Source organism: Bemisia tabaci, chromosome 6, assembly GCF_918797505.1.
Source record: "Bemisia tabaci chromosome 6, PGI_BMITA_v3".
Lineage (NCBI taxonomy): Eukaryota > Metazoa > Arthropoda > Insecta > Hemiptera > Aleyrodidae > Bemisia > Bemisia tabaci.
The window spans coordinates 52,395,331-52,408,821 of record NC_092798.1 but is presented as its reverse complement, the minus strand read 5'-3'; the positions used below and the strand labels follow the sequence as shown (position 1 = coordinate 52,408,821).

Sequence of the window (13,491 nt, the reverse complement as noted above, 5' to 3'; positions counted from 1 at the left end):
CGGTCATGCTGTACACGTGGCGATGTTGCTCTCGAGCCATCCCGCAACGGAAGTCCAATGAGCAGCCGAACTGGGTGGAAATCTATGAAAAGACTGCTGAAGTATTAGCTCCTGAAGTGAAAAAGCTGCTTAATCTCATGTATTTTCAGGTGAGCATTCTAATTTTGTTCGTTTTCGACATTCAGTAGGTAATTGAAGTGGTGTGTTTTAGGTGGAAACTCTACCAATGTGTCTAAGAAGTGTAACTGATGTTGCCGGCCCAGAGAAACATGCAAGAAAAAAGGGATATTTGAATGCTTCCAGCCACAATTTCCACTAATTGCCACAATGCTAGAATGTATAGTTTAGGTTACCCACCTGACACCTGTAGTCTTAAGTTACATAATTAAAAGACAAATAACTAAACGAAAGTATATCAATTACATCGATAAAATGATTAAATTAATTATCTTTGTCTTTAATATTAAAAATGTTAATGAGAATATTTACTTAATTAACTATAATTACTTCCCTCTGCTTTTTAGTTCCGTGCAAAAACTGGTGATGGTGCGCATATTCCACAACTGTGTGATCTTTTATGTATTTAGTATGAATTGGTACAATTGAAACAATAAAAATTGTTATCGTACATGCAAAATGCTGGTCACCGTGCCTGAAATTACCTGGCGCATTTAGCAAGAAAACAGTCTTGGCTGTGGACTTGTCAACGATCTTAGTCTTTTTGATATTCATTCAGTTTTTCTATCTATTGAACTTCCAACTTATTTTTGCCAATATTCATCGGAAGATATCATTATTTCTAGGATATATGCCTTAGGTTTAGATCTCAATTGATTATACAATGATAACTTCTCGCTTGCCAAATGATAATTACTTTTTTGAACTATTGCCCTGAAGAAAGTTTCATGCTTTCAGAGAGGAAACTACTGAGTGAATTTTCTGAAAATTTTCATTTAGAGACTCGTAAAATCATGAAAAATATTCAGTAGGAGTTTCAGCGAATTACATACATTTGCTTGATCATAATGGATGAAAAATTGGTGAAGATTCTGAAACTTTGCAATTGAAGAGCGTCCTTTCTGTGCTTTGATTTTCTCAAAAGTTGGAATTACTTGACAAATCCTAATAATGAATTTGAATTTCACTTTATCATTCTCTTCATGCTTTACTTTGATTACACAACACAACAAATTTCCGGTTTTGGTTTGTCCATCAAACCAAACAAATTTTTTTCGTTTCCTAGGTGCTAAAGAAGTCCGAAAATGCCTATTTAAACTTCAGGAAAATCGTCTGGTGCTTAGGACGCAACCATTTTGAATTTTTCAAAATTGAGAAAACCCACCATTAGATTTTTGCAAATATCTCCTCAACGGTTCATTCCCCCAAAACAACAAAAACACCAGCAGAAAGAACACAAAATTTTCTACGAAAATCATCCTCCCCTGTTTTTTCTAGCTCACTTCTTTGGTCGTAAATTTGACGTTTTTTTCAAAAATTTGCTTATTTAAGGCGCATTTTTGCTGATTTTAGGAGAAACTTTGCTTCAAATCTCCAGCCACGATTATCTGAGATAAAAACTGTAATGCTCATTGAAAAGAGCGTAGAATTTACTTCTAGAAAACATATGTCAATAGTTTCTGAACTTGATTAAATTCTGTGAAACAGCAGTTAATTAGCTCCACTCTCAAATTGTGATTTTGTCAACCATCTTCTTTGAAATCAAGAAAAAAAGAAGAAAAAAACCTAAAACCGTGGCTCAAACTGTGTAACAATGTGGTAAAATAGTGCTGGGCCTGCACTATATGGAGGGGGGGAGGGGAGCCTAAAAGTTCAAACATTTTCAATCGGAGCCAACAATTTTGAGCTCTAATGAGGATCAGTACAAAACTGATGGGGGAGAGTGTTCAGCTCAGGCAGTTTGCATTGGAATATTAAGGTGAGATCACGTCGAGAGATCTATACTTTTGGGTCTTTTTATACCTCATCAGTAGATCACACTAGTCAGTGAACCCAACTGAAAATCTTGCGAAATCCAAAACGGCATCAAAGCACAAGTTTGAGGCTCAAGTTTTGTACTGCAAGACGGGAAGTTTCGTATTAGTACTTATTAGAGCTCACAAGTTTTGATTCTGATTGAAAATTTTTGAACTTTTGGGCTTTTGATCTCACTGACTAGTGTGATCTACTGATGAGGTATTAAATCAAGTTCAGAAACTATTGACATATGTTTTTTAGAAGTAAATTCTACGCTCTTTTCAATGAGCATTACAGTTTTTATCTCAGATAATCGTGGCTGGAGATTTGAAGCAAAGTTTCTCCTGAAATCAGCAAAAATGTGCTTTTTTAAACGCTAATTTTTGAAGAAAACGTCAAATTTACGATCAAAGAAGTAAGCCAGAAAAAACAGGGGAGGATGATTTCCGTAGGAAATTTTGTGTTCTTTCTGCTGGTTATTTTTTTTTTTTTTTTTTGGTGGGATGAACCATTGTGGAGATATTTGCAAAAATCTAATGGTGGGTTTTCTCAATTTTGAAAAATTCATAATGGCGGCGTCCTGAGCACCAGACAATTTTCCTGAAGTTTATATGGGCATTTTCGGACTTCTTTAGCACCTAGGAAACGAATAAAATTGGTTTGGTTCGAAGGACAGAGCCCATGTTGAGCGGTGTTATTCCTCAATTTATTTACTTGTATTAAACTGTACATGGCATCTAGGAAAGTCTTACTTTCTACTAACAAAAACATGTTTTATGCTCAGTCCGGATTTCAGCAGCTTCTGTGGCCACGATCATCAGTTGATTGTCAACGTTGATGGTGGCCAGGAGGGTAGTTACTACAGGGCATATTGATCATGAAAAACGTAGGTGAAAGTGTTTTCTAAGTTAGTTACACATTTTAATCACATAACTTTTACTGTCAAGGAACAAATCAATTTAGTGAGATCATTAATCTCTATCTCCAATTATTTCTTTCACAGCAATTAGCTATTGAAAGATTTTTTGCAGAGGTGAAAAGGCTGTGCTATGCTGGAAAGAGGCAGGATTTTGTGTCGGAAGCCTACCTGCTCACCCTAGGATTTATCAATATGTTTGCGGTGCTAGATGAACTAATAAACATGAAATCAAGTGTAAAAAATAATTATTCTATCTATCGCCGGTAAATTAATGTCGGTGAAGTAATAAAAGATTTCTCCATTTTGAAGTTTTCTCCTGTGTACCTGAATGAAGATTATTTTTAAAAAATGTGTATACAAAAGTAATATCGCAAAAGTCTCTACAAGAGCTGTCCAAAAATTAATATTTAAGTCTTTTATGTTTTAATTAGAGTTAATTAGAACTGGGGAAGGAAAAGAAGAGACAAAAGTCACATCAGTCTGAATGCATCAATCATCAGTTGGCCATTGGTTAGCATGTAAGTAGGTATCTGTTGAATGGTGCAATTTTTGGATGTGACATTTGTCTCTTCTTTTCTTTCCCTAGTTCTATGTCTTTCAGCCATCTGGCATATCTTCAATTGTCGAGGAATTTTACCCAAATGAGGCATAAAAATTCCTTTTCTAAACTCTGTGGCAACCCTGTGTCGCATTGAGGAGAGTTGAGTCCTTTGTCCTTGACATCGAACAATTTTCTCCTTTCCTTCTGATTCATATCAAACCTCCGTTGTAGCTCAAAAGTATCGTGACAAGTCTCTACACCATTCCTTCTTTTTTCAGTGCCACCCAGTTCTTGAAAGTTATGGCAGATTCACACACCCTGCAGGAGTTGCAGAACAAAAATTTCTTGCTACACAGAACAAAATTCAAGACACGGTGGAAGAGAATTTGGAAAAAATAATCGGTTACGAAGAGCTTCTGTTTGATGTTGTCAATCTGTGTGTGCACATGTTCGAAACAAAAATGTACCTGACACCCACCGAAAAGCACATGCTGGTTAAAGTAAGTATCATGTCATCCCATCTTCATGATCGTTCGACCTTCGAAAGTGATTGGTTTTGACATTTTTTTAAGGCCTTGAAAGTGCTTGAATTCTTCTCTCCTGATAAGAGTCAGCAGTTAATTTAAAGAAGGAAAGAAAGAAAGAAACATTTTTTGATGTTTCATTGATTGTAGGAAAACATCTTGTTCACAAACGATATCACTGTCTTTCTGAAACGAGAATACAAAATTGCAGACTCAAGCTCTTTTCACAGGGAAATTACCGTGTTTTGGAAAAAAAGAGAACTGTTGTTCCAGTCATGAGTCAGTTGAGACTCTGAAGATCTCAAAATTGAGATTTTAACACTACTGTCAGAAAAGTATTTTTTTAAAAATTCTCGCTGCCATTAATGCTAATAGATTTTAAACTAAACTTTTAAATTCAAGAAATGTAACTGAAGTTCAGGAGATTCGTGAACTTTTAATAAGATTTTGTATTTTGGCCATGTGTCTCTTTGTCAGTCCTTTTCTGCGCTGTTCTTGACTTCATAGCAAGACAGTTCTAAGTTACTCAGTATTTTTTTCTCAGGTTTCACAATGATTTGAAATCTGCAAGATGTAAGTACTACCACTTATCTCTACGGTCGCTAAATATTTTTTCATGCCCTTTTAAAACTATCATAGGTGAAGAGTCTTATGGTGCAAACCAAGTATGGAAAGCAATGTAACACCAGGGGATTGTCACATTAACCATCCAAATGGTAACAGTCGAACTGAGTGTATGACCAGGGGCTTGATTCTGTGTTGCTCCCAGGCAATGTCATAGGCATGAGGTATGCACCCATTGCGCAGCTATACATCTTCTCTTTTGATGTGATGGTGAGAAATCGTCAGTCTAAAATGTAATTAAAATGCTGCCTTCAATTTTGTTGATTAGAGGTGAGATTGTTTGGCGAAACGTTGAGAATTTGTTTTTCACGACCCTCTACGCGATACCCTCAAATGTTTTGGAATGCGACATGTGAGGCAAAACTTTTGTCGCCTATTTGGTATTAATTTTCTTCGAGTCTAAAAATGTTCATCTTATGGAGTTTTTAGTTTAAACCCGAATCTGTGGGCAGTGGCTATCAGCAAGAGCTATTAACTACTAGCTAATACTACAAGTAGGGAATGACAAAGAAAAACTCGGAAGATGAGTGAAGAAACTTAATAATTTATTATCTTAATTTTTAAGCCTTCCTCACCCATCACTCAAATTTTTCATTCACTCCCGTTACCCCACTTCCAGCTATCGAGTCCACCGTTTGCATAACTAAATTTCAATGTAAGTGCCTCTTTGATACCTGTCTCTAAAATCTCTCTCTCACTCCTCCTGAATGGTTGGAAATTGAGGAATTGACAAAAAAAGTTCTTCAATCCGTCTCTCCATGATGAATCATCTAAATTAAGGAAAAGTGCTGATTTTAAATCTTAAGGGGTAACCTCTGGAACTTCCGTAAGCAGTGAAAAACTGCAGCATCAAATAGTTAGCTTTGCTATGATCACAGTAGAAGCCTCAGGATAATTAATGAGCTTCCTGCTCGGTGAATAATGATCATTGTGTCGGTCTCCAGCACCATTTGCAAAAAATGTCTGCTTTGATTTCTGAATGAGCCTTGATTTGCAGCCCTATCTTCTCTTCTTAGATGAGAAAATACCCGGCACAATGTCCAAACACCTTTATGACGCAGTTCCATGTGGGGGTTACAAGTATTGTCTCATATTTTGTAGTTTTACTAATTGTTTTAATGTTTGCTTTTAGGTTGTACTAGTTTGAATCTATGTCCTGGAGCGCCATCTAACATCATTCTCAAGATGGCCGAAGTCATTGCTTTTGTTTTGTCAGCAGACTGGCTGAAAGCATCTGGCGACACACACCGAAAACTGGAAGCACCCCTACGCCTGTTATCATGTATCTTCTTGCTGTGTTGGGTCATCCCTTGGCCCTTGTCTAAGTAAAAACCCAAGTGCCTGATGGATGCCTCAATGCACACAGGTCGACAGTCTACAAGAGTCGTATCCATGACAGCATTCCTCGAGACTCAAGAAATACCGCTCCAGTCTCCAAGCTCAATCCTATGCTGAAACTCATCATACAATTACCATCGGAAAATAGTGGAACACCTCTTTTTCTTGTTTCTTTCGTCCCTCTTTAATTGCTAATTCAGTGCATCGATATTTTCCATAATTTTTATATGAATAATCTCGGAATAATTAAATCGAGGATGAAATATGTAATCAGAAGAGTAAATTCATAACACAGTTTTCCTCCTTGTCCTTAAAAATGTTCCATTTCGACGATGAATCTGCAAAAATGCTCACCTCGGTTGCGATGTTACACAATCTTCCCTTCTACTTTATTTTGCAGGAGGTGTGCGATGCTGCAGGCTGAGTTAGCATATCTGAAGTTTCACCCTCGATTTGCAGTTGAATATGCATGTTTAGGACGATTAGAAACCCTTGAATTTAGATGGCAACTAGGAATATTTGTTTAATCAGTGGCTAACCACAACAAGCAAGGATGCATTGAAGTGTAGTCCAAACATACGACTTTAAATAGAAACATTTCTTTTACACACTCATGATAACTGATGCTATTTGGAACTCCCTCTTGCCATAGGTGTTAGAGTCAGGCATTCTGCAAACGATTTAAGCATCAAAAATTAAATTGTGAATAAAACATTATAAACCGCTTTTATCAACCCATTCTGAATCGAATTCGTAAATATTACAGTGATTAATTGAATAATCCCAATATTATAAAGCAGTGCATGATTTGAAATGGGTCCATCAATGCAGTTTCTACTGTTTTTTTCTATTATTTTCCTTTCGGGTTGCTTTAGATTTCAAGATGCCTCGACTCCATTGAATTTTCTTGTATTGTGTAAAAAGTTTATGAATCTACAATCATGTTTGTCCTAGGAATCAGAATTCTAATCCTAAAAAGAGCTTGATGCAAAAACGGCTTTTTTCGCCCCCCTCTGGAAGTTCTTCAGACTTTGTCTATTGATTACTCATACTTGAGCGCTTCTTTTCCCAAATTTTCAGACCCCCAAAAAATTTTGGGGGGGGGGGAGCTACGGGGGTGGAAGTCAAAACCTGTGAACCTCGATATCTCTTGAACAAAGAAAGATATCGAGGTCCGATTTAGACGAAAAATCGTCGAAAATTGCATACTTTAAGATTCTAAAGGTCGAAATTCCGATATCACATTTTAAGTTAACATATGTGCTTTTTTCCAGTTTTTAGGTCTAGAAAATTTCTTTTAAACGAAAAATTTACAAAGATCTCAATTTTTTATTTGAACCAAAACCAGTTTTTTAAATTGTTCGTCTTTTTCTGCATCCAACGAGTGGTCCATTAAGCTGGGGAACCAAACGGTTCCGGAGTTATAATCGATTGAAGTTTCCGCTCAACGCGCGCCGACCGATTTTCGCGCGCAAAAAAGTCGAATTTGACTGTTATTAGATCAGATTGAATGTTCAAACTGAGCAAAATGCTTTAGTAGGGACTCTTGAGGGTCGCTGAGTTCAGAAATTACCGATACTTCCAAAAAATTCACGTTTTTAAAATTGCAGCTTCGGACAGGACCACTGAGCGGCCGGTCGGCGCTCAGTGGGCCTCTAAAATAGCGCTGCGGAGCTGTAATTTTAAAAACGTAAATTATTTGGAAGTATCTGTAATTTCTGAACTCAGGTACCCTCAAGAGTCCCTAATAAAGCATTTTGCTCAGTTTGAACATTCAATCTGATCTAATAACAGTCAAATCCGACTTTTTTGCGCGCGAAAATCGGTCGGCGCGCGTTGAGCGGAAACTTCAATCGATTATAACTCCGGAACCGTTTGGTTCCCCAGCTTAATGGACCACTCGTTGGATGCAGAAAAAGACGAACAATTTAAAAAACTGGTTTTGGTTCAAATAAAAAATTGAGATCTTTGTAAATTTTTCGTTTAAAAGAAATTTTCTAGACCTAAAAACTGGAAAAAAGCACATATGTTAACTTAAAAATGTGATATCGGAATTTCGACCTTTAGAATCTTAAAGTATGCAATTTTCGACGATTTTTCGTCCAAACCGGACCTCGATATCTTTCTTTGTTCAAGAGATATCGAGGTTCACAGGTTTTGACTTCCACCCCCCTTAGCTCCCCGCCAAAATTTTTTGGGAGTCTGAAAATTTGGGAAAAGAAGCGCTCAAGTATGAGTAATCAATAGACAAAGTCTGAAGAACTTCCAGAGGGGGGCGAAAAAAGCCGTTTTTGCATCAAGCTCTTTGCCAGCAGTTACGAATTATTTCTTCATATTTCTTTCTAGGCCCTTGGAATGTATCGTCCCTGTGGTAGTAAATTATGTGATGATCCATGATACCTCCATCTTGGCCATTCTGAGGAAGGATATCTATGCATCACAATCTATCTGATGAGCCATTATACCTCCATGTTGCACATTTTGAAGAAGTGTATCTATGCATCATTTTCTGTTCCTGTTGACTCGTTTTAAATTGGTGAGTGTGAATGACTTTCGACAAGTTGTTTTCTACTTCTAATCCCAAAGCAGACTAACCCAGTCTTCTGGTTTAATTTGATGTAAGATATATTTGATATTACCCCGATTACACGGACCAAAATTTCCCCTGGGCATTCAGAGACTTAATGTGGTCTTATTATCTAAATAATCTCTTGTGAAAACGAGGAAAAATTGAGTCATTCACTGATGCAATTTCGTTTGGATGCAGCGGAATCGAGGCAAAATCATCAAAGCTCCTTATTCATCATTATGTTTATACCCACTTACGACGGGCATTCATTCATTTCATGGAACAGACATTCCTTTTAAGAAAACAGTTTTGACCGCGAACTAACACTTACGAGCTGTTAGAGGCGAAAAAATGAACTCCGAAACTCCTTATAAGGCCCATAACCTGTTGGAAGATGTCTAAATCATGACAACGACACTGAAGGAAGAAGTTTGAGACATATTTTATTCCAATAAAACATGGGTGAAACTGATGGACAATACACACAAGCATAGAATGAGAAACAGGATGAAGTAGGCAACATTGAGTAACTAGAGGGCGAGAGTGCATACGCACTGATAATAGCGGAACTAAGACTATAGACTACAGACTGAGGAGTAGGATTAATATTACTACCTTACAACACACCCCCTTAATCTGGATGCACATAATGTGGGATATATAAATGATGAAAGAGAAAAGTGAGGAAAATGATCAAATTAAGAAATTTGAGTAAAAACACCTGGTAGAGGCTTACAGCAGTTCTCTTGACTGCAGCATGTTTTCAACACAGAAGATATGCTTACTTTTGTTAAGGGTTCTAGTTAAAACATCTGCTATCATGAGATCGGTTGGTAAATACTCAAGTTTAATGATATTTTTATTGATGGCTTCACGAATAAAATGGTGGCGGACATCAATATGTTTAGTTCTATGATGAACAGTTGTATGTGATGCCAACTCTTGAGCACTTTGATTGTCATTCAATACTGAAATACTAATCCTGTATTTAATTTTAAGTATTTCGTGATGCAAGTTAAATAAATAAACTGCTTCTTTTGAAGCTTCCGCCATACTCATGTATTCTGCTTCAGTGGATGATAGAGCAACCGTCGACTGTTATTTGCTGCACCATGAAATTGGAGCATTGCCAAACTTAAATAGATATCCAGTGTAGGATTTACGATCAATGGGGCAATTAGCATAATTAGCATCGGCATAGGCGATGATAGGCATACCAGTTTTCTTATAGATAAGGCTGAGATCTAAAGTCCCTTTTAAATAGCGTAATATCCGTTTTGCACCTTGCCAGTGAATTGGCTGAGGACAGCTGTTGAGTTGACTGAGAAAGCTTACACTTTAAGCTATATTGGGGCGAGAACCTACAACAAAATACATGAGTGCTCCAATCAGGTTTTGATAGGGTATATGAGTCATGTCGACCATTTCTGTTTGTGATTCATTCTTGTCTTGCTGTTGAGATTTTTTCCCGTCATTGTTAATAGGCATTAAAGGTGTAGGTACTGATTTACAATCTGCATCTGACATGTTAAATTTTTCAAGAAGTCTAAGAATATAGGTTTGCTGATTGACAATGATTTCTTTGGAATTTTTGTCTTGTTTTACATTCATTCCTAAGAACAATTTTACAGGACCTAGATCTTTACGTTAAAGTTGTTTGCAATTTCTTTTTTGAAGTGAGTAAAAGTTTGATCAGATTTATTAAGGACAAGGAAGTTATCAACATAAACACCATTAATAATGGTTGATGATTCATTGCTTTTGAAGAAAACGCAAGGTTGGTGAGCAGATTTTGTGAATCCTAAGTTTGTTAAAGTATCATCAACCTTGACATAGAATTGCTTAGATGCTTGTTTAAGGCCATAGATGGCTCTATTGAGTAAGCACATTTTGTCTTCTTGACCTTTAACTATAAAGCCCTCCGGTTGCTCATATAAATACATTCATCTAAGCTACTAGAGAGAAATGCATTACTAACATCAAAATGATTGATATCTAGCTTGAGTTCAGCTACTAATGCAAATAAATAGCGAACTGTTGAATGTCTAACAACCGGGGAGTAAATATCAGAATAATCTAAGCCTTCATTCTGATCATAACCTTTGGCACAAAGCCTTGCTTTGTACCGCTCAATATTATTGGCAGAATCTCTTTTAATTTTGAAGACCCATTTGCATTTAATCGGTTTTCTATCTAAGGGATGATTGACAAGGGTCCATGCTTGATTTCTTCAGAAAGAATCAAATTCATCTTTTACGGCCATTTCCCACTTATTACTATCTTTACCAGAAAGAGCCTCCTTGAGAGTTTTTGGCTCTTTATCACCCTCACCTACAGAATTACAATTAGTGAAATACAAGTGATAGTCAGCTAACTTAGCTGGAAGTTTCCGATTTCTTTGTGGATGCCATGGTTCATCAGAGAAAATATTAGCAATGCCAAAGTCACTGTCACTGTCACTTTCAGAGTCTTCTGCAGACTGACCATGAGGTGCCAGAGTTTGAGGCGGTAGGTCATGGATCTGAGGTTTAGAGGTTTCGATGAGTGGAAAGGACGCCAACCCCTTTTCAACATTATCAATTTGTGAAGACGTACACGGTGCTGAGTCTCGGGATTGCCTACCGATGGAGGCTTCATCAAAGATAACGTCCCGTAACTTAATAATTTTCAGCGGTTTGGAGGGATTGATAAGGCGATAGCCTTTGGTGTTCTCACAGTAACAGACAAAAATACACTTTTGACTTTTAGGATCCAACTTAGTACGAAGTTGCTTAGAGACATGTGCATAAGCGACACAACCGAACACTTTTAAATGAGACAAGTCTACTTTTTTGCCAGTCCATGCTTCCTCTGGAGTTTTATCTATCACTGAACGATGAGGACTGTGATTTTTTAAGTAAACCGCTGTGTTAGCAGCTTCGGCCCAATATGGTTTACGGAGGTTAGCTTCTTGTAACAAACAAGTTTTGTTAATCCATTGTTAATTGATTAATTTATTAATGGATTGTACTCAGAAGGCAGACCATTTAGCATGATTACGGCTAAAAATTCATCATCTAAAGGATATTTAATGGCAGATAACCTCTGAGACGTTCCAAGTACCTTTGTAATATAAGCTTCCATGGAGTCAAAATTTTCTCTTTTAAAGGAACACAACTTACGTAGGAGTGTCAAACGACCACCAAGGCCACTGTCTTCAAAGGCTTTAGCCAAGTTTTGCCAGGCTTCCTTTGCAGAAGTAAAATCACGAACGTGTGAATAGACACTTGGATTCACCGAAAGGCCTATTTTGGACTATGCTTTCTGATCATTTCTTTTGTGATCAGCTTCACTGGTTGAATCGCCATCAGGGTAGCCATTGATGCACGACCACAAATTTTCATGGATGAGGAGCGTTTTCATCACGAATTTCCAATTTGCATAGTTTTCGCGGCCCGTTAGTTTCTTAATCGTGAGCGGCCATCTTCTAATGTAGACCGTGCAAGGTGCGACGAACCGAACGCGTATCACGAACACGAACTAACACTTACGAGCTGTTAGAGGCGAAAAATGAACTCCGAAACTCCTTATAAGGCCCATAACCTGTTGGAAGATGTCTAAATCATGACAATGACACTGAAGGAAGAAGTTTGAGACATATTTTATTCCGGTAAAAAATGGGTGAAACTGATTGACAATACACTCAAGCATAGAATGAGAAACAGGATGAAGTAGGCAACATCGAGTAACTAGAGGGCGAGAGTACATACGCACTGACAATAGCGGAACTAAGACTACAGACTACAGACAGAGCAGTAGGATTAATATTACTACCTTACAACATTATTTAAAAAATTCCCCATATATTTGTAAATTTAATGTTACTCTTATAATCGCTGAAAGTTGCATCTGACTTTATTATTATTTTATTTTTTTTATTTAATGTACATATGAAAGAAAATCAGTCTGAAGTAGTTTTGAATTCATTAATTTGTAAATATGGTCCTGTCAAAAGTTCCAAGTCTAGGAAAAATATCTTGAATGTGAAATCAATTGTTAAACTTTGTCTCAAAGATTGGGTCCTATGGAGGAGAAAAAATTCAAAGCTCCTCTCCTCGCCTCAAAGTTGATGACACTCGGTGAGTTTCTGTTAAATTGGGTCAGTTTGTTGTCTTCAGAATGAGCAGAAGGTAAATCTTCTTTTTATGTGCAAGCATGAAAGTATTGTTTGATACTATAATGGACCATTAGACAAGGTACGAATTTAAGCAATCTGATACATGTTCCTTAACCAGAATTTCATGTAGAACACAATTCACACAATGAAAATTACTGAAACCAACTCCTAACGAAGATATTAACGTTTTTATTTCACATTGGTTACAAGGAATTTGAACTGCCCGCTCACGAGAAGCTCTATGTGAGTCAAATCGCGTACTACAACGGTTTCAGCAAGCCTCTCAATCGAGCAATGTTCATTTCCCACCATGTGTTGTCAAAACTATTAGCAATTTGCTATAGCCGAGCCAAAGCATCAAGATTAAGGTTGCCAGACTTTTATATCGCAGAGACTGTCATGATAACGTTTAGCGCGCGATGTGAATCATGTAGAGCATTGAGTTTTCATGAGCGGATGGTTTGAATTCACGCATCAAGAATCATTAAATATCTTCGCAAGGAGTTAACTGCGGTAATTTTTGCTGTGGGAATCGTGTTTTACGTGAAATTTTAGTTATGAAGCATGTACCAGAATGCTGAAATTCGTACCTTGTCCAGTAGTCCATTCTTACTTGGTTCTATGTATCATTGTATAGGAAATTTCTGGAAACCTGATGTCAGACACTACAACCAGTACATAACTATCCATAAAGGGAGGGAAAGTCCCTATTTTTCCTGTATGACTTGTGTATGTACTAGTGGACATTTTTAGTGTGCAATGGAATTGAACAGAAATTATTCAACTGAAAATTTTGCCTCCTAAGCAGCTGTTTCTTGTGAAATTTTACATTTCGTCCTATTTTCT

At 37.1% G+C, this 13,491-nt stretch overlaps 1 protein-coding gene across 1 annotated transcript in view; it reads left to right on the top strand.

Annotated features, from left to right (window-relative positions):
- The first annotated feature begins 5 nt into the window (after window positions 1-5).
- The window catches only part of LOC140224902 (cytoplasmic FMR1-interacting protein-like), a 28,509-nt gene continuing 15,023 nt past the window's right edge, over window positions 6-13,491 (top strand). Inside the window, exons 1-4 of the mRNA XM_072301955.1 lie at window positions 6-149; window positions 3,713-3,934; window positions 5,715-5,948; window positions 8,267-8,456. Coding sequence (XP_072158056.1) covers window positions 6-149; window positions 3,713-3,934; window positions 5,715-5,729 — 381 coding nt within the window. The 3' untranslated portion in view covers window positions 5,730-5,948; window positions 8,267-8,456. The remainder of the gene's footprint in view (window positions 150-3,712; window positions 3,935-5,714; window positions 5,949-8,266; window positions 8,457-13,491) is intronic.